At 39.6% G+C, this 25,624-nt stretch overlaps 1 protein-coding gene across 5 annotated transcripts in view; it reads left to right on the forward strand.

Annotated features, from left to right (window-relative positions):
- Nucleotides 1-24,523, forward strand: part of LOC127007780 (brefeldin A-inhibited guanine nucleotide-exchange protein 1-like) — a 28,671-nt gene extending 4,148 nt beyond the window's left edge. For 3 of the 5 annotated variants that reach the window (XM_050879081.1, XM_050879083.1, XM_050879082.1), the window contains exons 3-32: nucleotides 174-355; nucleotides 1,478-1,624; nucleotides 2,108-2,287; nucleotides 2,646-3,538; nucleotides 3,711-3,945; nucleotides 4,148-4,317; nucleotides 4,956-5,134; nucleotides 5,364-5,562; nucleotides 6,753-6,906; nucleotides 7,046-7,203; nucleotides 7,568-7,658; nucleotides 7,880-8,030; nucleotides 9,472-9,623; nucleotides 9,893-10,021; nucleotides 10,365-10,494; nucleotides 10,751-10,912; nucleotides 11,163-11,431; nucleotides 11,793-11,968; nucleotides 12,203-12,375; nucleotides 12,462-12,622; nucleotides 12,887-13,039; nucleotides 13,334-13,441; nucleotides 13,758-13,790; nucleotides 14,619-14,754; nucleotides 15,161-15,342; nucleotides 16,129-16,263; nucleotides 17,657-17,828; nucleotides 18,235-18,353; nucleotides 18,626-18,760; nucleotides 18,950-24,523. In XM_050879081.1, the coding sequence (XP_050735038.1) occupies nucleotides 174-355; nucleotides 1,478-1,624; nucleotides 2,108-2,287; nucleotides 2,646-3,538; nucleotides 3,711-3,945; nucleotides 4,148-4,317; nucleotides 4,956-5,134; nucleotides 5,364-5,562; nucleotides 6,753-6,906; nucleotides 7,046-7,203; nucleotides 7,568-7,658; nucleotides 7,880-8,030; nucleotides 9,472-9,623; nucleotides 9,893-10,021; nucleotides 10,365-10,494; nucleotides 10,751-10,912; nucleotides 11,163-11,431; nucleotides 11,793-11,968; nucleotides 12,203-12,375; nucleotides 12,462-12,622; nucleotides 12,887-13,039; nucleotides 13,334-13,441; nucleotides 13,758-13,790; nucleotides 14,619-14,754; nucleotides 15,161-15,342; nucleotides 16,129-16,263; nucleotides 17,657-17,828; nucleotides 18,235-18,353; nucleotides 18,626-18,760; nucleotides 18,950-19,162 (5,477 nt within the window). In that variant the 3' untranslated portion in view covers nucleotides 19,163-24,523. The remainder of the gene's footprint in view (nucleotides 1-173; nucleotides 356-1,477; nucleotides 1,625-2,107; nucleotides 2,288-2,645; nucleotides 3,539-3,710; nucleotides 3,946-4,147; nucleotides 4,318-4,955; nucleotides 5,135-5,363; nucleotides 5,563-6,752; nucleotides 6,907-7,045; nucleotides 7,204-7,567; nucleotides 7,659-7,879; nucleotides 8,031-9,471; nucleotides 9,624-9,892; nucleotides 10,022-10,364; nucleotides 10,495-10,750; nucleotides 10,913-11,162; nucleotides 11,432-11,792; nucleotides 11,969-12,202; nucleotides 12,376-12,461; nucleotides 12,623-12,886; nucleotides 13,040-13,333; nucleotides 13,442-13,757; nucleotides 13,791-14,618; nucleotides 14,755-15,160; nucleotides 15,343-16,128; nucleotides 16,264-17,656; nucleotides 17,829-18,234; nucleotides 18,354-18,625; nucleotides 18,761-18,949) is intronic. The other 2 variants (XM_050879084.1, XM_050879085.1) reach the window with 2 other exon arrangements.
- The last annotated feature ends 1,101 nt before the right edge of the window (nucleotides 24,524-25,624 follow it).

Below are 25,624 nucleotides of genomic sequence, written 5' to 3' on the forward strand. Positions count from 1 at the left end.
GTGTTTCTTTAGGTTCATGGTACAGAAGAAGGGTCAAACTACCACCAGGGTCACAAAACTACTCCTGGAAATGCCCACGACTCCTATGAAAGCCTTGTCAAATATTGTGTTCTTGGGCGGCGAAATGTCTTATAATATGACCCCATGTCTCTATCTCATTCCACCTCCACCAGATGAAATCCGCGCTGAACTCCAGGAGGATGAGAAAGTTCCTAGTGGTGGGGTGTCGGCTGCCCTGCCAGTGCCCAAGGGTGATGCTCAGCACACGGATGTTGAGGGTCACTTCCTGCCCTTCGAACTTGCCTGCCGCTCCAAGTCGGCAAGAATTGTGGTTACGGCGCTTGACTGTATCCAGGTTAGGAGTGGCTGCCCCTTCATGTTGTTGTCATGTCATGTTGCTCTGTGTTGGTTCATAGATTGTTGGTTTTGAGTTTTGTTTTTGTGCTGGAGTTGAGTTTGGTGCATTTATGTTACTTCTGAGTTTGTTAGATTCATTTACCAAGAGCTGGAGAGACTGTATGATTATAGGGATGCAAGACTTGCTTTGTTTTGTTTTGAAATAGACAAACAAACAAAGGATAGAAACAGCTGCCTCTATGTGTTGTTTCTGAGTTTGTCTTTTGTGTCCTTGTGTTGCCTGAGTTTACTGTCTTCCTTTCATGGATGCTACAGGGTATATTTGAGCAATCACTAAATGGAAATCAAAGCAAAGGGTCCGTCCATGTGATATGAGAATAATTAGTAGGAGACTGACTTTGTAGATGAAGGTGTTTGGTGTGTTTGTTAATCTCAGACTCATACTTCTTTTATCACCTTCATTCACTTCATGACTCAGCCTTTAAGCATTGAGGGAGGTGGTGAACACTGCAGGCACTTTATCTCTTGGTTTTTATTATTTGTATATTTACTTTTCTTTTATTTTAGGAAAGTTGTGATAAGATAAATTAGTAAATCTGTCTGCATGTTTTATATTTTTGTTGGCCTCATAATACCTTATCAAACTAATGTACTGCTTCTTTATAAACCCTCTCTCACATTTGAATTGTAATATTTACTTTTTTTTTATTTGGTGGTCAGTACTTGTCTGATATTATATCTCGTTTGTGTCACTCATACTAGACTTTCCTTTCCACTTCCTGGTGCGTGATGCCTGGTTTATCTTTTCCCTGAGTTGTGGTCAGACTGAACTTTTTTTCTCATTTTATTCTGCCAAACTGACCTGATTTTCTTGCCTCCGTTTTGTGTAATGCCTGTCATACCCTCCTTCCACCTCAGCATTATGAGTTTTCAAACTAAACATATTTTCTCCTTTCATTATGTCATGCCAAATTAGTCTCACCTGGTCTTATTATGTTGTGTCAGAGTTACTTTTCACTTTTACTTTGTGTTCCCAATTACCAGACAGTTGTTTTTCACTTTTGTGTTCCCAGTTTGATGTGTTACCATAGTAATGTTTGTTTTTGTGTGTTCTTGTCAGAAACTTATTGCATATGGTCACCTCACGGGGAACTCGGCTGACGTCAACAACCCAAACCGCCGCCTCATTGACCACATAGTTGAGACCATCTGCAACTGTTTCAATGGGCCTTCCACGGACAAGGATGTGGAGATTCAGATCATCAAGGTACAAGTCACTCCTTTGATCCCTGGCTTTGTTAAACATATCATATAGTTTTGTCTCAGTTATAAGGTTAAAATTTTCAAAGGAAATGAATATTTTGCTTGTTAAAATGTAAATACAGGCATCTCCTGATATTCACAGAGGGTAGGGGGCAGAGACTCCTGTATATTTACAATATGCACAAATTTTTTGTCACTCCAGTGCACCTAAAGTCCACTGTCTGCACCAAAATACACAGCAATACATAACAATTATAAAAAAAAAAATGTACAGATTGTACTATAATGTACTACTCACATTCAAGTAATATCCTGTAAACTCCCAAGTTAATCAGTAATAATGTTCATGGGGTACTCTGCAAATTTGCAACTCTCTGAATGTAAAATCTGTGAATGTTGTAGGGGCACCTTTGTAATTTTATCATGTGCCAAGTCTTTGTTGCATTGGGTCACCCTAACCTGAATGCTTCCCCTTTGTTTTGTGCAGGCGCTGCTGACGGTCATCACGTCACAGTATGTTAGTGTACACGAGGGCACCGTGCTGCTGGCCGTCCGCACCTGCTACAACATCTTCCTTGCCTCGCGGGACATGAACAACCAGGTCACTGCCAAGGCCGCCCTCACACAGATGATCAACATTATATTCACCCGGATGGAGAACCACACTGTGAGTTGTCATGCATTGCTGGACCATCCTTGCCACTTGACTTTGACACTTCTCCAACTTATATTGATTATTCTTTTGAAATTTCTTGTGTCTCACTGTTTGAATTAGTGTTTTGCTGGCTCTTTTATGTTTATGTATTGCCTTTTTACTGCCTTTTAGGATGGAAAAAAGATAATAAAAAATCAGTCATATGTACACACTTACATACTGCTTACAGATGCTGTGCACAACTTTGTCAGGATAGAGAACATTTCCCATGTGACTGTAATGATATATATTGGGCAATATTTTGTGCAGGAAAGTATTAAAGTGGTTCCATCCCCTAATCTATATGGTCCTTGTGATGCTTCCCTGGCAGCTTGAGGATGGGGGTGAGCGTGAGCACAGCAACAGCACCGCCTCCTCCAGCAGCGCCGCCACTGCCACCTCCAACAACAGCAGCACCAACAGCAATGGCAACATAAATAGCAGCAACAGTACTATTGAGAACACCAACAACATAAACAATAGCAGCAGCACTCAGCCAGTGCCCCAGGAGAATGGGCCTCAGGAGCCTCAGGTGCAGGAGACTTCACCACCTTGGCAGCACCCAGGCTCCCTCCCCAACAGCCTGCCAGCCGACACTACCACCACCACCACCCCATCCATTAATGCTGGCACCATTGAGGAGGAGGAGGAGGAGGAACTAAAAAAATCAGATGCTGCAGGAAGAGTAGAGGAGCCACCCCTGGTACCCAATGGCTCAGCAGTGATAATGGAGCAGGCGCCCACCACCCCCGACTCCCATCAAATTGCAACTGAGCTTGTGGCGGACATAGTGAACCAGGCAGTGACGGTGGTGACTAATGAGGACACCATAGCCACTCCTGTCACTTCCAGTGACAAGGCTGCCACCAATGGTAGTGTTGAGGACTCCACAGATGTCATACAGTCATTGGCCAATACCGCCGTGTCTGAACCTTCTCAGGACAGCACTGTTACTGCTCCACATCCTGCGGATACTCCTAACCAGGAAGACTCCCCCCCTCTCCCTTCCTCTGACCACCGCAGTGATTCTGTAGCCTCTAACCCCCCCCAGACGCCCACCTCCATCACCAGAGTACCCTCGCAAGAGAGCATAAACATAATGACTGAAGGGGATGCCGCCATGACAGCCAAGTTGTCTCACACACTTCAGAAAGATGCCTTTCTTGTTTTCCGTTCATTGTGCAAACTTTCCATGAAGCCCATGCCAGACTCACCAGACCCCAAGTAAGTGTGTGAAAATATTATTATTTACCTATGCAGGAAATACTCATATTATGTACTTGCTTTGCTGTTGAAAACTCTCTACATGATAAAGGCATTTGATTTTGCCTATCTTAATTAATAATTTTTATTCCTAATCATTTCACACTTAACTGAGTGTTCTCCATCCACTCAGGTCTCATGAATTGCGGTCCAAGATCCTCTCTCTGGAGATGTTGCTTTCCATAGTGCAGAATGCTGGCCAGGTGTTCCGCTCCAATGACACCTTCATCACTGCCATCAAGCAGTACCTCTGTGTCGCCCTCAGCAAGAATGGCGTCTCTCCCATCCCCGAAGTGTTTCACCTGTCGCTCGCCATCTTTGTTGCATTACTGTCAAATTTCAAGGCTCACCTCAAGGTCCAGATTGAGGTAAAGTATTCATTTAACACTTCAGTCACTGCACCAACTCACAGAGAAGCTTCCAATTGTGGTTCTGTGTGTAGTTCTCGTTTTATTTATTTATTTATTTATTTATTTATTTATTTTTATTTTTTTTGGTCTCCTTTCACACTGACAATAACCCCTGGCACTTGATAGCAGCACACACATGATTTCTTGTCTCTGCTTTCAGGTTTGTTTCAAGGAGATATTCTTGAACATCTTGGAGGCTGGCAGCTCCAGTTTGCAGCACAAGTGGATGGTGATCCAGGCACTAACCAAGATATGTGCTGATGCCCAGTCTGTGGTTGACATTTATGTTAATTATGACTGTGACCTCAATGCTTCAAATGTTTTTGAAAGGTTTCTATCCCATATTTGTTTGTCTTAGTAGTATTTAGAAAAGATATGACAACATGCAAAAATCTACCTATATATATCTTGAGCCACCTGTTCCATCATGGTTAACTTCCCTCAAGGGGGTGGCTGCTGTAGAAGTCTCATCTTTCACTCCCCACTCCCTAACAGCACACACAATCCCTTGCCTACCAACTCTCTTGCTCCAGTACTCATCCACTGTTAACTCTTTTCATGTGTGGTCTCCCTGTGTTCCCCTCTTCCTTAAGCCCACCCTCTTATACACTCTTCACAATGTCATCCTCAATCATTCTCAGCATCCTAATCCAGACAGGCTTGTGCACTCTCCTCTCCCTCTTCCCTTTTTTTTTATCCCTATCCATACCACTCTTCCTTCTATGCCTTCTCACAGCCTCTCTCCAACACTGCTTCCATATTCCCAAACACCACATTCTTTCAAGTGTGTTTCACCACCATGTAACATGTCTACCTTTACTTTCACAGATGCTTATATTACTTTTTTCATTCCATCTGTTCATATTGATACATTTCATCTTTCCTCCTCTCCTTCTCAAATGTGGAGAGGTTGTAACATTATCATGAATAGGTATCTTTTGTCATAGTAAATCTTATGTGTCCTCCAGGCTGGTAAATGACCTGAGCAAGATAGCGCGAGGGGGCCAACCTGGGGAGTTTGGGGCGACGGCAGGACAGGAGCAGCCCATGAAGACCAAGGGGCTGGAGTGTCTGGTGTCCATCCTGAGGTGCATGGTGGAGTGGTCCAAAGACCTCTACGTCAGCCCCAACACACTCTCCAACCTCAGTCAGTGACATCCTCTTACTCTAAGCCCTAATGCCTCTTGATGCAAAATCTTATGCTAAACAATGACAAATATCCAGGTTTAGTTTTGATTATGCTAACTGCATATTTCATTCAACTTTTGATTTTTTCAATGTCGGTGATTTTCTTATAAACAAAGAATGCCAAAGTTTAAATGAATTTCTTGTTTATCATTGTTTGACTCTGGGAATGTTTTTTTATTTATTTATAGATCAAGAGAAAAAGAAAGAAGCAGATGAGCCTGAAGTTCATAGTTCAGCCGATGAAAACAAGACATTGTCGCTGGCCCGACATGGCTCACAAAACTCCATAAACTCCTTGTCCAATCCACCGCCTGTTGGGGTGGATAAGCCTGAACAGTTCATGTCTCTCAAGCATCGCAAGGAGCTACTGGAGGAAGGCATCAAAATGTAAGATTATGTCCTTAGTAATCCAAAAAATAACAATGGGGCAGAGAATAACCAAAGCCTGCAAAGCTCAGTATTATCCTCACTGGTCTCTCTGCCCACCTGTCTGTTCCCTTTGGAAATTCCCTCTAAAGGGGTAACCTTACTGGTGTCTACATTCTAGGATCTCATTTCATTAAAACTTTCCAAAGTTAAGAACAATCACCATTTTTATTAATTAACCCTCTCGCGCACGATGACACATTTAGCGTCATCAAAGGGTAAAAGGTCCTGGCGCACGATGACGCGAATCGTGTCATATAAGTAAAAAAAATAATTAAAAATAAAGTTTTTGGTGAAAGTGTGTCAAATTTGGGAGCGTCATTTGTTGGGATAAGTTTCTTAATGGTAACATATGGCAACCTTTCTAAGGAGCATAGATGAGGAGCTTTGAGTGATTTTGAGTTGTTAGCCTACTCTGACGGGAGAGAAAAAATACAGTTTTCTCGGTGTAACTTGGGAACTAATAGGCGTATGAGGATTGTGAGGATGCCATAAGAATCCTCACAAAATTCCGCTTCGAAACACATATTTGGCTAAAAAAGTTGGCCCACAAAATTTCGAGCTAGTGAGTGGGGAAGAGTTGGTACTTAGGATTTATTGTCTACAATACTCTATACAGAGACTTGAAACAAGTTTGTATTGTTTATATATATATATTTTCCTCTATTTTTATTTGTGTGTGTTCTAGTGCAAGTCTTTATGAAGCCATTGATACCAAATTTATTGGGTTACGATATATCTGTGAGGGTAAAATACGTCCGGGAATGTGGAGTATTGCGGCGGCAAAAAAAGGCCGGTTGGGCCTGAGAAATGCATGATGAGTGGAACAGAAACTTATTGGAAACTTACGGTGTGCGAGAGGGTTAAGAGTGGTTTTCCTTACCTATAGTAAGCCTGAAAATTGTTATCACATCAAGAATGTATTTAGTTATTTTTTTCAAATTTGTATGTATTCTTTACATATGATTATGGGCACAGACTCACTCAGCATACTATAGGTAGGTTAAATATAGTATGTGCAAATATTTTTTTATATTTTTAATGTCTGTCGTAATGGCATTAGCCATTTGCTAATAAATGTTATGCTTCCCTGTGTTGAAGCAAGTCTAGTATTTCCTTCTCAGTGCTTGATGTTACCTGTTTTGGTATAGTTTCAGCGAGAAGCCTCAGCGAGGTTTGACCTTCTTGCAGTCTGAGGGGCTTCTGGGACCCACTCCTCTTGACGTGGCCAAATTCTTTCATGATGATGATAGATTAGATAAAAATAAGATTGGTGAATACCTCGGGGATCCAGGCAACAAGGAGGTAAGTTTGTACTGTGTGCAAAGTGGAGATCCATGATATGAACATTTGAAGAACATCTTGAAATATGCTTGATTTGAAGGCATTACTCTTAGCTCTGAGAACATTGTACCTTGTCACTGTTATTACCTCATTGTTTCAGTGTATGTGTGCGTACATTGATGAAATGGATTTTGGTAATCAAGAATTGCTTCCTGCCTTAAGAATGTTTTTAGAAGGTTTCCGGTTACCAGGAGAAGCACAGAAAATTGATCGCCTTATGGAAAAATTTGCCTCAAGATACTTTGAGTGTAACATGAAGTAAGTTCACAAAAGTTTGTTGCCCTTGAAAAATGGTTTGTTTATACTGCATAGCTTAGCAATCTGAAAAGTTTCAAACCTGTCTGACCTTGTTTAGGAGGGAAAGGCATAGACTTTTGTGCTTCAGTCTTGCTTTTCTCTGTTGGAAGAACACAATAGACTTCATTAACTACCTGTATTTTTTTGTGATTATCTTGTAATTGGTCAGAAAAATAAACAATAAATGAGAATTCCTCTTGTCTGGAATAGAGGAAATCATTTCCAGAGTTCATGTGACATTTTTTACAACTCCATTGACCCCACAGTGGCACATTTACATTATATATTCAACTTCTACATCATAAGCATTGTCTCTCTCTCACAGCCAAGGCTTATTCACCACTGCTGATGCGGCTTACTTGTTGGCGTACTCCATCATCATGCTCACCACAGACCTTCACAGTGTTCATGTTAAAGTAAGTCAGTGGTTGGTGTATTGGATCTCTGTTCAGAAATCATTCAGTTATACTACCTAGAAGCTTATAGGAATAACTGATGCTGTATCAATGTAATTTGTCATAAAAAATAAAAATAAAATGTTGAGATACTGTAGTTACCGGCCATTGTAATTCTCACTAGCACTGGCTTGTTGTTAGGGTATGTGGTGGAGGTGGTGTGATGGAGAGATGTATTGCAGAAAAAGATAACCAAGGAGCAGTACATCAAAATGAACCGTGGGATCAATGACACCAAAGACCTTCCCGAGGAGTATCTCTCTGCAATCTATGATGAAATTGCAGGCAAAGAACTCAAGATGAAGACCACCTCTACAAAACTAGGAAAGCAAGGTATAGTAGTGCTAAGGATTTCATGATGTAGTGATTTATATTTGATGATCTGTCGTCTCTCCTGTCATCTTCCTTTGATTTCTTGTCCCTCATCATCTTCCTCTGTGTGAAAAGCTCTTCCATTTGATAATCAGTTCAGGTTTCCCTTTGAGATTTAACACCCATATTTCTGTGGGTTGTGCTTACTTAACCCCTTAATGACGTTGATGCCGCTGGCGTCATATAGTTCTTTCAGATGTGGGCAACGAGCATGATGCCAGCGCTGAAGATTGAGAAGCTCTCTGGAATTTGAAGGCCGCACGTAACTAGGTTTCTGTCAATGCCAAGTGACTAACTGGCACCTCTTTTGTCCCTTACCACCACTTCGTGCTAAAAATAGCCTACAGTTCCTTCCTACGCATCATGGCGTCTGCAGAGCGATTATATTCCCTCAGCTGATCTGTTTTGGCGGTCTTCCTTTAGTTTCTGCTCGTTGTGTGCATGCTGAGCGTAGTCTTGACACCTCCACTGATATACGTGATGTTCTAGATGAACCAACATCTTGTTCACATGAGTGTTCAGAGGAGTGGGAAGTGAAAGTTCGATTTTTTGGGGGAATCATGGAATTCCAGCCAAACGGCCTGTCCAAATAATAATCTGATTTCACAGTTGAGTTGTACGGATGATTTTCTACAACTTTTATTCCGTGAGATTCATTTCAGAATGAAAAACACTACAAAAAATATTTTTCGAGTTTCACTGCAACTTTGGCTCTCTGTAGGCAATAAATTTCTAGGTCAGAGATTATAAACTATATTTTTCAGACTCTATCATGATAAAATGAGCAACTTTTCTTCAATAAGTTTTCCTGTACGTCACACCAGTAAAAAGTTGGAATTTTGAGGGAATCATGGAATTCCAGCTGACCAGTCAGTCCAAATCATAATCTGATTTCACAGTTGAGTTATACGGATGATTTTCTACAACTTTTATTCGATGAGATTCATTCCAGAATGAAAAAAAAAAAATTACCAGAATTATTTTTCGAGTTTCACCACAACTTTGGCTCTCTGTAGGTAGTAAATTTCCAGGTCAAAGATTATAAACTATACTTTTCTGACTCCATCATGGTAAAATGAGCAACTTTTCTTCAATAAATTTTCCTGTACGTTGCACCAGTAAAAAGTTGAAGTTTGGGGGGAATCATGGAATTCCAGCCAAATACGACAACCTTGAAAGAAACGGATTTCACAGCAGGGTGCGCCAGAAAATTTTCTATAGAACATCTTTTATGATTTTTTCTCAGTTTCAAAAGTGTATTTTCCGCTGACTTTTGCGTTATGGGGGATCTCCTGAGAAAACTTTTGCAGTTGAATGGGGTTAATGACCTTGTACTGTTGAACCTTCCATAGTGGTGATCCATGAATTAAAAAAGTCTAATTGATCTTGATTGTCCCCACAGCAGTTATCAGTGAAAAGAAGCGCAGGTCTACCTTCAACATGGAAATGGAAACCATCTCACTAACAGCAAAGTCCTTGATGGAGGCAGCATCCCAGACGAGTGCCCCATTCACCCTCGCCACCCACGTGGAGCATGTTTGCCCCATGTTTAAGGTAAGGAGAAAGTCTGATACTTGTGACAGGGGTCTACTCCCTTGAGGTTATACTGACTTTGGTAGGAAATGTATACTTGTAATAAATTTAAACTGGCATATGCACTCAATCAAATTTCCAATTCTTTTTCGTCATAAATATCCTGTTCTTTTTATATGAGATTTTTATAACCTGCTTTTCAGGAAAGGCCATTCTGACTTTTCACCTTGCCAGCAAAAAATGGAGTACCTTGATAACAATGATGACTGACTGAATATTTTTCTTTGCAGAAAACATGGCCGTCCTTCATTGCAGCATTCTCAGAGACTCTGCAGAAGACTGAAGACAATGTGGAGGCCTCCCTGTGTCTTGATGGCATTCGCTGTGCCATCAGGATCACCTGTATATTTGACATGACTGTAAGTTGGGGATAAGACATGAGAGTTGCCCATCAGAGAAACAGTTTTGATTCACCTCCAGTGTCGTTTATTCTTCATTATATTGATTGATAGGATAAGTCAGAGCATTCTACAAAGAAATTACATGCTATACTAGTAACTGCAAATTTTGAAGTTATATCCTTTTACTGGCACTGGCACTGGTGCTTTTTGAATATGCACAAGCGTATATACATGTGTGTGCATTTACCCATTTGTATATACTTTGTTGTGATATATGGGAAAGAAGCTGCACTGTAAATACATGTAAATCTGCAGGCTTTTGATTCTAAAATCCTTCATACAGTGTTGTCTGCCATTACAGATAGCAAGAGATGCCTTTGTGCAGTGCCTCGCCCGCTTCACCCTCCTCAACGCCACCACGCCCATCTCGGAGCTCAAGGCCAAGAATGTCGACTGCATCAAAACGCTCATCACTGTTGCTCATACTGATGGTATGCAGGACGGGCTGTCTGTTCTCTTGCCTTCATAAGAGTTTTTCATTAATCAAACTACCTGACCATATTTCTATACAGGGAAAGGAGATGATATAATTGATATTTATCTCCTATTTTAATCAAATTCAGTGTGAATAATGGCATTGTAAAAAAAAAAAAAAATTAATGCATAAAAAGGAAACTCATTGCTGCGTTGCATATACTAAACAGAGTAATTTTTATGAATTCTTTCAACTGTTTTATTATATTTCAGGAAACTATCTTGGGAAGTCATGGCTCGATATTCTCAAATGCATCAGTCAGCTGGAACTGGCCCAGCTGATTGGGACAGGAGTCAAATCACAGTACATCAAAGACTCTGGCCTTAAGATACCTCACGAACCATCTAACTTCCTGGATGCCTTCCCAGAAATATGTGAGTGGCTCCAGAGGTTCCCAAGCTGAGTTATAATGTAGATGTGACTTAGTATCAAGGGGTTGTTATGGTGAAAAGTCATGAGCGCTTAGTCCTCTTTTTTTATTATTATTATTATTATTATTATTATTATTTTTTTTTTTTTTTTTTTGTGTGTGTGTGTGTTAGCAAACCAATTATAAAGAGTATGATGAAAAAAAAACCCATATGTAAAAAGTTTTGAAAAAAAGGATTGTTTTCTTTGCATCAGTCACTGGTGAGCAGAAGAAGCTTGCCCACATCAAGGAGAGTATGGGAGAAACATCCTCGCAGAGTGTGGTGGTCGCGGTGGACAGGATCTTCAACTGTTCCCCGATGCTGGATGGGCATGCTGTGATTCACTTTGTGGTGGCACTGTGTCAGGTGTCCCTGGAGGAGCTGTCTGCAACCACCCCTCGCATGTTCTCCCTCCAGAAGGTTGTGGAGATCTGTTACTACAACATGGGCAGGATCAGGCTGGAGTGGTCCAGGATGTGGGAGGTGAGGAGAGGAATGCCTCCTTCTGTCATTAAGTGTAATGCCCCTCTAAGGAGCTCATTGTGGTTTCATTAATATATTGTTTCCTCCTCTGTGAGTTTGCTGAATGAACTTTTGTGTTTTGAATTCCTAAACTTGTCTGGTGTTAAAAAACATATTCATCAACTGTATCTATTTTCATTTACTAAGAGTTGAGAATTAAATTAGAGATCACCAATTCTAGTGCTACTAAGTGAAATAATTTTAGCTCATTGCTAGTAATTATATTTTAACTGTGTCAATGCTCAGTAATTTTTATTACTAAAAACTATGCTATGAATATGTTCTTTCTTTTGGGGTTGAGTTAATATACGGAATGTTTCAGGTGTTGGGTGAATACTTCAACAAAGTGGGCTGCAACCCCAACAAGGACACAGCAGTGTTTGCGGTGGACTCCCTCCGACAGTTGTCCACCAAGTTCATAGAGAAGGGAGAATTCTCAAATTTCCGCTTCCAGAAGGAATTTTTACGTCCATTTGAACACATCTTGAAAAAGAATAGGTAAGAACCATTTGTTTGGATGACTAACATCTTGCCTCACATAACATTCCCACCATATGTTCGTTATCCCCGAGCACAAGCTTTTCTCAATGACAGCTTCTGTCCTTTGTTTAAGGAGTGAAATATTGGATTTTAATGAAACAGTTAGAATTAAATTCAGCATATTAGAAGGAAGGGAAGCAAGTGTGTGTGTGGGGAGGCAGAAGTGTTGGACTGTGTTCTGTGTGTCTCCAGGTCGCCTGTGATAAAGGACATGGTGGTGCGCTGCATCACCCAGATCGTCACCTCGCAGGCTAAGAATATTAAGTCGGGATGGAAAAATATCTTCAGTGTCTTCCATCTTTCCGCATCAGACAATGACCAAAATATCGTTGAGATGGCCTTTGAAACCACTAAAGAAATTATCTGTAAGTATTTTGCTTGTGTCAAGAACCAAGAGTTGCAGTAGCAGTTTTGTTGGTATCATCTGGATTATAACTGTTTTCCTTTTCAGGCCAAATATACAAGAAACACTTCGTCACTGTTATTGATTCATTCCAAGACTCTGTCAAGTGCCTGAGTGAGTTTGCTTGCAATGCTGGCTTTCCCGACACCAGCATGGAGGCAATATCACTTATACGAGACTGTGCTAAGTATGTGGATGAGAAACCACAGGTAAGCAACTTCTTTGATTGATCACTTTCAGTTTGATGTAATACCTTCATGCAAAGAAGCAATAGTTTGCATTATAAGTTTTTGATAGAGTAGAATATCTCTCACTTTATGAATAGTTTATGATGATCCCTCTTTGAATTTACTGATAGATGGGCTGAATCAAAATTATGCTTTGTGCTAGAAGGGTTTAATCAAACACTCAACTTTTTTTCCTGGTGCTGTTTATTGTTGCTAATGGTCTTCCCTGATTGCATGCACCATCAGATGTTCCGAGAGCATAACCTGGAGGATGTGACAGTGTGTGCTGATGACCGGGTGTGGGTGAGAGGCTGGTTCCCCATTCTCTTTGAGCTCTCTTGCATCATCACCCGGTGCAAGCTGGATGTGCGCACTCGAGCCCTCACTGTGCTCTTTGAGGTACTGGAGCTGCATCTCATTCTCATATTTCAGTGATTGCTAAATGTCTTAATGACTATCTGTATCTCCAATGCCCTGTTCTCTCATAGGAGCTTCCCTTCCTGTTAGTCCTGTCATAAGCCTTCTCCAGGTCTATGAAAGGAGCAAACATCTTCCTTGCCATCTCTAGATACTATTATTTTAATTATCCTCATTTCAAACCTTCCATGTACCTTTCCTGGCACATTGAGTCAGCTTATTCCCTATTGCTGTTACAGTCAAGGAGTGTTGTTGATATATTATTATTTTCTGCAGGTGGTGAAGAACTATGGTGGTTCCTACTCCCCTCACTGGTGGAAGGATCTCTTCAAAATTCTGTTCAGGATATTTGATAACATGAAGCTTCCAGAACAGCAGACGGAGGCAAGTTAATTATTTCTCATTGAGTGTTGTGTTGTGGTGCATATGTAGTTTTGTTCAACAAGTTGAGTCAGGAAGTTTCTTCACATCTATATTACATACAAATTTTGTTGATTATTTTGGAATATTTATGAAAATCTGAAAACATTCCTGAAAAAAATTGACTTTTAAAAATTATTTTTTGCCTATCATTCTGTCCCTTCACTTATGGTCATAATGTTGTACTTATGTTTTGGGCTCAGCTCCTCACAGATCTCTACATGTTAGCAACACTTACTTTAGGTTATATTTGTTTATTTTATATTTTCCTTTGCCACAGAGTGCAGTGGAGTTAAACGAGAGGCAGGCTGAGGTTTGTGTTCTCAGTGTGTTGAGACACTTTAACTTTGCATGTCTCATAACACTCTTGCTGCTTACTTATTGTGTATTCATCAATAAGCTCTGCATTTACTAACCTGGTGGTGGGAGTTGGGGTGTTTTCTGGCGGTGGAGGCAAGGAAAACAGGCTTGTCCATGTCTAGTCTTAAGTACAGTTTATCTGACTCAAGCCCAGAGAGTTGCAGGTTTGTGTCCACTGTAATGCATGGGGGACTAAGTGTTGCATTACTTTGGTGCCGAGAGACCTTGCATCAGTCAGCTACAGGGAGGAAAGGTTTACTGGTACACACACGGGTGCTTCAGTGTGGCACATTGTTGACTAACTGTTTTAACGGATGAAATGTGTTTACCTGCTTATAACAGCATTTTCACTTAATGTATACAAGTTTTGGTACTTTGTAAGCAGTGTTGATCAAGGACATGATTTTTTTTTTTTTTTTTTTTTCATTAAAAATCTAAATGTAAGGTGTATTTTATTATATGTGTTGCTGTGCATTGGAGATGGTCAGTCTATAGGATATATTATGTTTAAAGTTTGGTGTAATTTAGATAATTTAAAAATGTAGTCTTGTGATTTATAATTTTATACATCTGTATCTGCATACTTTAATGCCAATGCCTTTAAAATACCATCAATACAGTGGTCATGTTTAATAACAAGTAATTTGAGACCTGTCGTGATCACCTCATTGAAGGAAGTATCCAGAAGGTACGAGGCATTATAGATACAGTGGCTAGGAAGGTGTGTCACAGGAATGCACATCATATGCACCATTGTATAATACTATGATGACAATTGCAGAAGAACGAGTGGATGACAACAACTTGCAACCACGCTCTGTACGCCATTGTGGACGTGTTCACTCAGTATTTTGACGTGCTGAGTCCCATCCTCCTGCAGGACCTGTACACGCAGCTCCACTGGTGTGTGCAGCAAGGTGGGTGACCAGCAGCTTATCTGTGGGAACTGTTAGTTCATGATGATTCAGATGTAACATATATAGCACAAATAATGGGGAAAAAGGTCAGTAGGATGGTATAATTGTAGTAACAAGTAAGAGTCATACATCACGGCAGCCACTATAAATAAAATTTGCCTGCGCCATTAACGGGCTGGGGCCGTCCATGAGGCCCCTTTAGACAGCCTACTGGCACTATAGGCAGCACACACACACAAAAAAAGGTCCTTTATTCTGCCATTTATAGTAGTTAATGAGACAAAAAGTATTATGTAGTTATATAGTATCATAAATCACTAATGCTATCCTTATCTATAATGAGTAGTTACCCCAGTGTGGAATCTGTATTATAATGCTATTCTGCTTCTGCTACAACAACCTACAGATAATGAACAGTTGGCTCGGTCGGGTACAAACTGCCTTGAGAACCTTGTGATCAGCAATGGCCCCAAGCTGGATGCCCAGACCTGGGACAAGACCTGCCAGTGCCTCCTGGACATCTTCAACTCCACGCTGCCCCATGCCCTCCTCAGCTGGCGACCTACAGAACCTGCCTCTGCACACACAGTAAGTTTATCAATAGGCTGTGCTGAAGGAGTAGAAAATGATTGTGAGGGAAAAGAACTTATCAGTTATCTCTGAAGTTGCCTCCAGACATACCTAATTTATTCAGTGGATTGTCCTGAAGATGTAGAGAAACTGAAAGGTGATTGTAGGAAATCTCTACCCATTTTGAAAGGCTCTGTATGGGCTTCCAGTTCTCACAACAACATATATCTCAAATAATGCCCAAACCAACACTCCTACCCTCCTATAACTTTCAATAATAATCAGGTTTACCCCCGTAAACCTAACGATTTGTGGTTCCTTGCTTAAATTTTTTTTAGCCTTACTAGAGTAAACCTTATTGATTTCGGTAATGAAGGGGTTAATTGTGTTCTTTCACCTTGGGGATGTGGTTCACTGGTTCTACAATCCATGGGTACTGGTCTAGAAATCAGTCAACTTTCCCACAGTGGTAAAGGCTCAGTATCTTGTTACATATTGTTGATCTTTTTCATTGCTTTATATTATTGGTGATTCATTTGTGTGTGGCTTATTGAATACATCCCTTTAGGGCAGCTTCTCCTCTCTTTAGGTTCACAGTGACCTCGGAACACATCAATTAAAGTTATGAAGGAAACTAGCTTTTTATAATTTAAGATGAATGAAAATTATTGTTAGTGGCAGGTCGTTAAGAATCTCTAGTTTGAGGTTTCCAATACTATCCATATCTCAACAGGATTATACAAGCAGGCATAGTTATATTGAATGTCTGGCCCATGTTGAGAGCCCCTAAACCTCTTTCTTCAGGTTAGCGGAGGAGCCTTCTCGGGGCTGTTGATCCGGTGCGTGGTGCAGCTGGAGCTCATCCAGTGCATCGACAACATTGTCTTCTTCCCGGCCACCAGCAAGAAGGAGGACCAGGAAAACTTAGCTCTAGCCCAGGTGAGTGATGTGTTCAGCATTATTTATTTAATATTATTATTATTATTTTTAATCTTTCTATGTTGTCTTGTACTCTGTTTTCTGTCTTACAGTGAAGGGGTAGAGTGAGGATTCAATGTGCCCTTTATACAGGCAGGGCAAGTTTAGATATGCCCTTTACACAGGCAGAGCAAGGTTGGATGTACCCTTTAGCCCTTTATGTAGGTAGAGCAAGGATGGATGTGCCCTTTACCAGTGGGGGGCACCGCTAACTGAAAAGTTAGCTTCGCTAACTGGTAATCCACTAACTAAAAAGTTAGCTTTGCTTCCGCTAAACCACTAAACTGATAAAGAAATTAGTGGAAGCTAATGCTAGCAGCTAACTGCTAACTTTTTTTTATATAGATTTAGCTTCGGTTTAGTATTTTGGCTCTAAAACCCTCAAAAACAGACCTAGTGACCTGAAATTTCACTTTGTTGTAGCTTAGACATGAACCTTTCCACTATAAATACTCGCCTGCACCAAAATGGGCTGGGCCGACCATCAGGACCCACCCGGAAGAAGTCTTGGACCGACCATCAGGATCCACCGGGAAGAAGCCTACCGGCGCAATAGGCCAAGACGTTAAAAAAAAAAAAAAAAAAAAATGTACACGAATATCGAATTCTTGTTATTAAGTCCCGAGTTCAAAGAGTTGGAAATGGAAGATGCATTACACTAAAATACCAAAAAGTTTCCCTAATTATTGTCCAAATACCCTACTTTAAAGTGTAATTTACCCAAAAGTGGAAGCCCTGGAAATATTGTGCCATGTGTCTCAACTGGTGCTGTGTCTGCCCACAACAGACAAGAACAAACCTGTATGATTTTTTTAGTGGACTTAAAGTTAGGGGAGGAGGAACTACATTTAGCGAAAGCTAATTGGTGTGCTAACTGTTTCCAACACTAATCAGCTAACAAAAAAGTTAACTTTGCTAATTAGTGGTTAGCGGATTAGCGGAACCATGCCCACCACTGCCCTATACACAGTTGGGGCAAGGTTGGATGTACTCTTTAGCCCTTTATACAGGCAGGGCAAGGTTGGATGTACCCTTTAGCCCTTTACACAGGCAGGGCAAGGTTGGTTGTACCCTTTAGCCCTTTACACAGGCAGGGCAAGGTTGGATGTACCCTTTAGCCCTTTACACAGGCAGGGCAAGGTTGGATGTACCCTTTAGCCCTTTACACAGGCAGGGCAAGGTTGGATGTACCCTTTAGCCCTTTACACAGGCAGGGGAAGGTTGGATGTACCCTATACACAGTTGGGTTAAGGTTGGGTGTACCCTTTAGCCCTTTATGTAGACAGAGCAAGGTTGGATCATTGGATGTGCTCATTACACAGGTAGGGCAAGGTTTGATGTGCTCTTCTCACAGGCCGGGGACGCCATGGATGTGGTGACGAGGGAGCAGCGTGAGGATCAGGGGATGTACCGCCACCTCACCGCCGAGCACCTCTTCACACTCCTTGACTGCCTCATGGCCTCACACAGCTTTGCCAAAACGTTCAACTCTAATCACGAACAAAGAAATCTCTTATGGAAAGCAGGTAATAATTAAAGTACATGCATTTTTTTTTATTTGTTGTTGGTGGTATGAAATAACTTTCTGATTACAAAAGACTCACACGTAACATAAAAGTTTGATATTAAGAAAGATAAGTTTACGTGAGGACACAAATATAGTCACTTTTCCACCCTTTCCCCTCAAAATATGTTTTAAGACAATTTTATGCATTTAGTGGAATAAAAATGCAAGTAGTAAAGGAGAGGTTCAGTTTCATTTATTGGCTTAGGTCTTGGCACACATATTGTAAAATTTTGTTTGAGTTACACCTTCCTGTTAAAAACCAAATATCAATAGAGCATCATGTTATCATCGTCATATTTGTTCAAAAGGTCCCTTGTGGCATCCTATCGTCAAAGAGTAAGACATTTTTCCTTCTCTCATTACAGGCTTTAAGGGGAGTGTAAAGCCAAACTTGCTGAAGCAGGAGACTCAGTCGCTTGCCTGTGCACTGAGAATCCTCTTCCGAATGTTGGCTGATCCGTCCAGAGAAGCAGAATGGCCGCAGGTGAGCACCGCGGGAAAGAGTTTTGAGATTTACTAATAAATCTTCATTGTCTTCATCAAGATTACCAAGTGGACTGATAGCAATTATTCAGACACTCTACAAGTATAATTTTGGGCTCGAATATCCTCAAAGGCACATTGCTTAAGAACATTTTAATATAAATGTACTATTCATCATACACACTTTCAGACTTCATCCCAGTTATTAATGTGAATGTGAAGAGCACCCAGCAAGAACAATAGTGATGATTGCAATTGTAATATTTCTTTTAGGTTCAAGAACGGCTGATCTCAGTGTGTCGGTCAGGCTTGGAGTACTTCCTTTCACTACCTGAGACCCACCGGGAGGCCTGGACCAACCTCATCCTCCTTTTCCTCACCAATATTCACAAGATGTCCAATGACCAGGTGGGGTCATCTGTTCTCCTTGACTGTTTAGTGTTGAAGTTTATGATTGTAAATAAAATAAACAGTAATAGTGATGAGCAATTTATACAGCAGATTTATTGTTTGCTGGAATACAAAATATAAGTGAATGAATAAGTAAAAGCAAATATAAAGGTATGTTTGTGTCTAATCACAGCTTTCTCCTTACAGTTTGCTGCCCATGCCTCAAACTATTACCCATTCTTGTGTGAAATCACTTGCTTCAATCTCAAGCCTGAATTGAGGGCTGTGCTGAGAAGGTTTTTCCTGCGCATTGGTATAGTATTTAACATCACCCACCCAAGTGTGCGTCACCACACCACCTCCACGTCATCCCTCAACTCCAAATCGCAGTCCCGAGAAAGGTTGCCCAGTGAATCGTAGGTAAGGAAGAAGCTGCCCTCCTCTTCCTCATGGGGATGTCTGTGAATTAAGTTACTGAGAGAAAAGAACAAAGTGGAAACCTTTAGGGTTTGTGATACTGGAAACTCCAGAATTCCCTGGAGTGGAAATGTAGATCATATAGTATATAAAAGTTTTATATAAAAAGTACTGGTATGTGATTTAAACATATATTTTGGGAGATGGCATGCATAATTACAGCCTTGGGATATAATTCATTGTTATGCAACTCACTTCCATTATGTCTGAATATATATCCTCATAAATAAAGTTAAAAGAGATTGCTGTATTCATATGCAAGTTATACAACATATAAAGGTATTGTATTTATGAACCAAAATAGTTACTGTTGAAATTGAAACATTGTTTTTGTTTTGTTTTGTTTTGAGCATATCAACTGTAAGTATTTTAAGGTTTTGATCTTTTTTTTATTTTATTGAGGTGTAAAAAGTTTAAAGACAGTATCTGTTTAAGTATTTTTGTATTCAAAGTTTTAAAAGTTTATGGCCTTGCTTTCCTCTCTGTACTTGATAGGTGATTACTATTCTGGTGCTCTTCTGTCTCCTGTCACAGCTGGATGTTCAGTCGAAAGTAATTTATTTGGAATGGCTCCTGTTCCATTATGCATTAATAGTTCACACCGTCCTGAGTGTGAGGGTTATCCTTCTGCATTAGTGTTCCATTTACTTTGAGCTTAGTTTGAGATTTTAATATTCCTTAATAGTACTGTTCATTGCTAGGGGCCTATGGAATCAAAAGGTGGCAAGTTGAAGGAAATTTTAATATCTAGAATTTCCTGCCCAGTAAGCAAAGTAAAAATAAAAGAATATGGCTGTCCCAAACCACCAGCATGCCATGCTTTAGGAGTGTTTGGCGTGTTTGTGTATATAGCAACACAGCTGGTTGAGTTGACAAGAATGACAGAGAAAATGGGTTTGGTAAATCAAGGTAATTTGTGAGATAAAATGTGTATCACTTGCTGATAGATCAAAATCTTATATTTTGAAGTAACACAGCAAAAGCTTTAATTCAGTCACACTTCATTCTTGTTTTTTTGTTCATTTTATTTCTAGGTTTCCATGAAAAAGAAACATTTGCAGTAAAGAAAAACATGAATTTCCATTGTGGATTTTGTTTTTGTTTAATTGTGAAATGGTGGCTAGATGAGTTTTTTGTAATGTTTAGTTGTGAAATGATGACCAGATGATTCTTCTTGGTGTTCCTTTAAGAGGAATGTAAATGTATGACAGTGCAGCATCTCTCTTTCATAAATGTGTTCTCTGGACAATATCACACTCAGCATCACAATTACCTGACAGATATCACAGCAGAGTATCTTGCTGCCAAAATGTCAAAAAGTTTGTTTGCTAATTTGCTGACTTTCTTAGTAATGTTTCATAATGCTGTACTAAATCATTCAGAAGTAGGAGTGGCTAAACAGGAATGGGTTGTGATAACTATCCACGGTCACATTTTACCTCATTCTTTTTTCACACCCGGTAAAAGAATAATGTTAAAAGTTTTTGTATGAAGAAATGCATTTTGATTAGTGTTAGCAAATTTATAATGTAACATGTCTACACTTGGAGTCTGTATTAAGTTCTTTATAGAGGAAATCCTTGTTGACTCTTAAGATGTAAGTACTGTACATACCAAAATATAACGGAGGTACTGGACTTCATATCTGATGTCCAAAAATTAGTCTATTTAAAAAATGCTTTTTAAAATTGTCAAATCATAATCAGTCTGCAGATTTTTTTAGTTTTAGCAATGAATCAATAAAATTCTGCTCTGGTGCATGGAGCTGGAAGGCTTCATGGCACAGTACCCAGCTGGAGGAGGGAGAGTTCCCACCTGGCACACAACAGTTTCCTGGTAAGAGAAGCCAAGCTATTCTGTGTGGTCTTTGTTGCCTAGGGCTTCATATTATTGTTTTTATGTTCATTTATTTTTCCCACAGATTTGTCATATATAAAGTAAAATGAGTATGGTTTCTTCCTTCTTCCCAATGACTTGCTACACTTTTTTCACGTCATTTTGAAAATCAAGGAAGGCCTTACAAAAGTCCTATAGAATTTAGGGCACCTCTCTGCCAGTGCTTTTTTTGCTCATTTTTCCTGCTTTTCTTGAGTTTGCTGGTTTTAAAGAAATCATCTCTATTCTAGTTGTAACTTGATAAATTCATGTTCTTCATTATCAGCATTGCTGTGTCTGCAAAACATGGAGCAAAAATTAATTAAACAATGTATTGTAAAGATATCTATCACCTGTCCATATTTGCCAAAATTTTACTTTCAAGTTAGTTGCCGTCATTCAGTCAGTTTTATGGCACTTTATCGGAAAGGGAATGAACCACTGCTATGGATGCAGGAAACCAAGTACTTATGGTCTAGGTTGGACCACCTCCCCATCACTTTTGGTACCCTCTGGGAGCACTCATGGTCTTCCCTCAAACACAGATGGGTCAGTTTTCCATATGGCCTCTCTTAAGTCATTCATTCAGTCAGTGTTGATCATTTATTCGCCTTCATTATCACTTGCCTTGCCACTCCTAAACTCTTCCTCCATCTGTATTTCCTCTTGCCAACAACTTGAACTCTCAAAAGGAGAGTCTCAAGACACCTCTCCTCCCTAAACTGACCTCTCTCCTGGCCACTCGTTCTTTACTCTTTGCTGGAGCAGTGAATAGTGGGCTTTTTTGTTTTTGTGTATTTGCTATTGCCCTTGAGCTGCTTTGTTGTAAAAAAAAAAAAAAAGAATGAGGAGATGGAAAGAGACAAGCAGACTATTTTGGAATCCATTATGTTGCATATGATTTTATTTCACTTACAAATCTATATTTGTCTGCAGGAAAATGATTGTTTTATCAGTATCCTTACATACAATGTCTGAAAGCTAGGAGTTTGTGAGAGTTGAAGTGGTGGCCCAAGCAATGAAATAGCGACAATTTACTTGAGGACATTGGGAAAGGCCTTTGTCCTGTAATGAACTGATAATGGATGATAGTGATGAAGTAACTGGAATCCTAAAATTGTCACACAATTGTTATTTTTTTATTTATTTATTTATTATTTTTTTTTTTCCAGCAGAAATATCACTAACTGCTGTCATGAAAAAATTATAAAAATACAAGACACTATCTTGTTGATTATAAAAACGTATTCACACTATTTTCCAAGAATATGAAAGATTCAGAAGAAAAACCATAACACACTCCAGCTCAGTACATCCAATGGGGGCCGGGCAGCTCTGTGGTAAAGTGTTCAGCTCGTGGCTTAAGTTAGCCTTCCAGCCACAACAGCTTTTTTGTTTTGGGGTCACTGCTTTCAACTAACCTAAACGATGTTACACATTTTAGATTGCCTAGCTTTGGGAATTACTATTTCCAGTATATCTTAGATACTAACTCTCTGGAACAGCAATCCAGTACCTTCATACATACTATGTGGTACTACGAAGGCTTAGGAAGTGTGGACATGCAAGGAATTCCATTTTTTAGGATGGTCCTTATTGAATTCAAGATGTGCAATATATTACTTGATTTTTTTTTTTACTTGTCAAGTTTTAAGTGGTCTGCTAACATGAACTTTCTTTCTGAATTAATTTTCAAATGAACTTTCTTTAGATCTGAATACTGCAACATTCTGTGATTCAGTAAACTACCATGTGTGTGTGTATTACAGAATATTCAGTTGCATTTGAAATATTTATATCTCATAATTTGTGAATAGTAAAACTTTTGCATAGTGTGTATCATTACTTTTTTTTTAATTATACCCCATTCAGTATTGAGCTTTTCAGCCATACGCTTTGATACACCAACATTTTTATCATGAGGTTTTGGTTTCCGTGACTCAAATGTATGTAGCTAGTTTACCTGTGATTGCAAGCATCACACATAAGGCAACATTTGGCTAACTACAAATGATTTCTGTGTCAGTGTCCAAGCAAGTTTTGTCATGGTTCTGTACTGGTCCTCATTTTGGGGTTCACACAAACAACACAGGATCTGAACTTGTGGGTGTTTGGAATGGGCCCCAAATGATTATTATCTTTGTTGTTTTTCTTAGACTTTCTTTGTGATTACAGTATTGTATATTTCTTGTTTTCTGTCTGCTTGATGTGCATGAATTGAATGGTGGGTAAGAGAACCATTGCTACACCCTTAAACTGGTCTGCATCCCTAATTCTTTGACATGGGTGACAGGTGACAAATTCTTGGAGACTTTTTTTACACTATCAAGTAAATATTGTACTTGCAAGTTGAAAAAATGGAAACAAAATTGCAAAAAAAAAAAAATATTAGATATATATATCATTTATTTTTATTTTTTGCTTGTTTTGCTCTTCTGTCAACCAGGTTTTTTCATTTCAGTTTTTTATTAGATTTTTGTTGCCTTTTGTGGCTTTAAGCTATTCAGAGTGTGATATAATGAGCTGTGGCTAGTTTTTTCCAGAAAAGGAAACCACTGCATTATTCTTTCTTTGTGTATATCGGTCAATATAACACCATTGTATTATTCATGACAGTAGATATGAAAACCAGTTGAGTGCATTGTTTAATATCTGAGGTAGTGTTGGGCTCCCAATTAAATTTGGTTAAATGCCTCAGGGATCTAAAAAAAAAAAGCGAAATTCATCTTTTTTTTTTAGTTGTCAATGGGATGGTAATAGTTCCTCATATGGTACATAAGCACACTGTTCAGAATATAGATTATTATTTGGATAGAAAGTGAATTTTATATGCTTCCCTCAGACCAGCTACCTAATCATTTGAGGTGTGTAGTTTGTATGCTGATTGCCCAGAATAGCTGTTCGTATGGTTGTGTGAAAATAAGATGATTTTATTGTTAACAAGGCATAATGTTTCATATATTCATTTTATTATGCAGCTTTGAACAGAAAGGGAACTTGGTTGCAGGAAACTTGCGATGGAATTATAGAAAACTACTGAAAGTTATCCAAAGGTCGATGATTATTATGTTTAAAAGGTAATCAGTCAAGAACATTAAACTATATAATATTTTAAATGAATAAGGAAGGAAAATGTTGCACTGATTTTTTTTTTTTTTTAGTCTTTCTAATTTCTGAAAATCTTTATTCACCTTCAAGGGAAAATATTTTGGGGCCATATTTAATATTTAGTAAATATTTTTCATTGATAATTACATAAGATGTCTACCAGTGCTTGATTCTTTTGTTTCAGTTGTGCTCAGAGTATGGAGAAGTGTGGGGCTCCAAGTCTGTTGTTTATATATGTGGTGATGTATATTTATATCAGAGCAATTGTATATACGAATGATTAGTTATTTCATAATGATAAATAAACTTAGAAGCTAAATATGCAATGTTGTTCATATCATCCTGTTGCAGACGCCAATTTAATCATATAATAAAATAAGCTCTTACTGATCCCTGAAGGACCGCAATAGTATGAGATAGATATACGTAATTGAAATGAATAACCAGGAATGATAAAATTTAAGATAAACCTAAAATAAGAGAGAGAGAGAGAGAGAGAGAGAGACCCACGCGAACCACTACCCTACGCGACAGTTTCACGTGGAAATACTATAGTAAGAAAATAAGAGAGGGAGAGGGAAAATTATGGTAAAATGATGTTCCTGTAACAATTGAAACAAACAAATTGGAGATTATTAGTGTCAAATGAGGTGGAGGCAGAGCAGTGGGGGAGAAGTAGGCGGAGGTGTAAACCTCAAAGTCACGCCGGCCTTCAGAGGCGAGAGTCCCCCCTGTTTTGGGGGGATCCACCTGGAGGCTGACCGCCCCGTGCTGCTGATTGGTTTACTGTCAGCATGGCAGTTTTGGATGGATGGGTGCGCTTTCATTGATCATGTATTGTGTGGTCAAGTACTGTCAAAGTTGTGTTCTGAGACGTTCAGTCCTCACCGTAAATGGGTGCTCTGTAGCCTGCGATGAGAAACATCCAAGAGAATAACTAGAACATCTACTAAAATGTGTCAGAGATGTCACGAGACAGTTCCCGTCCATGTTCCCGTCACCCTTCGGAAAGTCAAACCTAAGCCGGTTATGACCTACCTGAGGCTGGGATTAAAAGAGGGTGAAGGTTAATTAGGGCAGCAGGAAAGGAGGAGGGAAAAAAATAGTGAAAGTGTGTGTGTGTGTGTGTGTGCGCGTGTGTATGAGAGAGAGAGAGAGAGAGAGAGAGAGAGAGAGAGAGAGAGAGAGAGAGAGAGAGAGAGAGAGAGAGAGAGAGAGAGAGAGAGAGAGAGCGAAAACAGACGGGAATAAAGGTGGGGTTAGCACTTTTGTTGGTTACCGTCCTGTTAATAAAGCCTAATACCCTGTTAACCCTATTCCTCGCACTAATAATTGCTTCCTTAGTATTAGGTCAGAATTCACTAACACTCCCAAATCCCTTTCACACTCTGCTCTGCCTATCGCTTATATAGGTGAGTTCGC

Source organism: Eriocheir sinensis, chromosome 36 (genome assembly GCF_024679095.1).
Source record: "Eriocheir sinensis breed Jianghai 21 chromosome 36, ASM2467909v1, whole genome shotgun sequence".
Taxonomy (NCBI): domain Eukaryota; kingdom Metazoa; phylum Arthropoda; class Malacostraca; order Decapoda; family Varunidae; genus Eriocheir; species Eriocheir sinensis.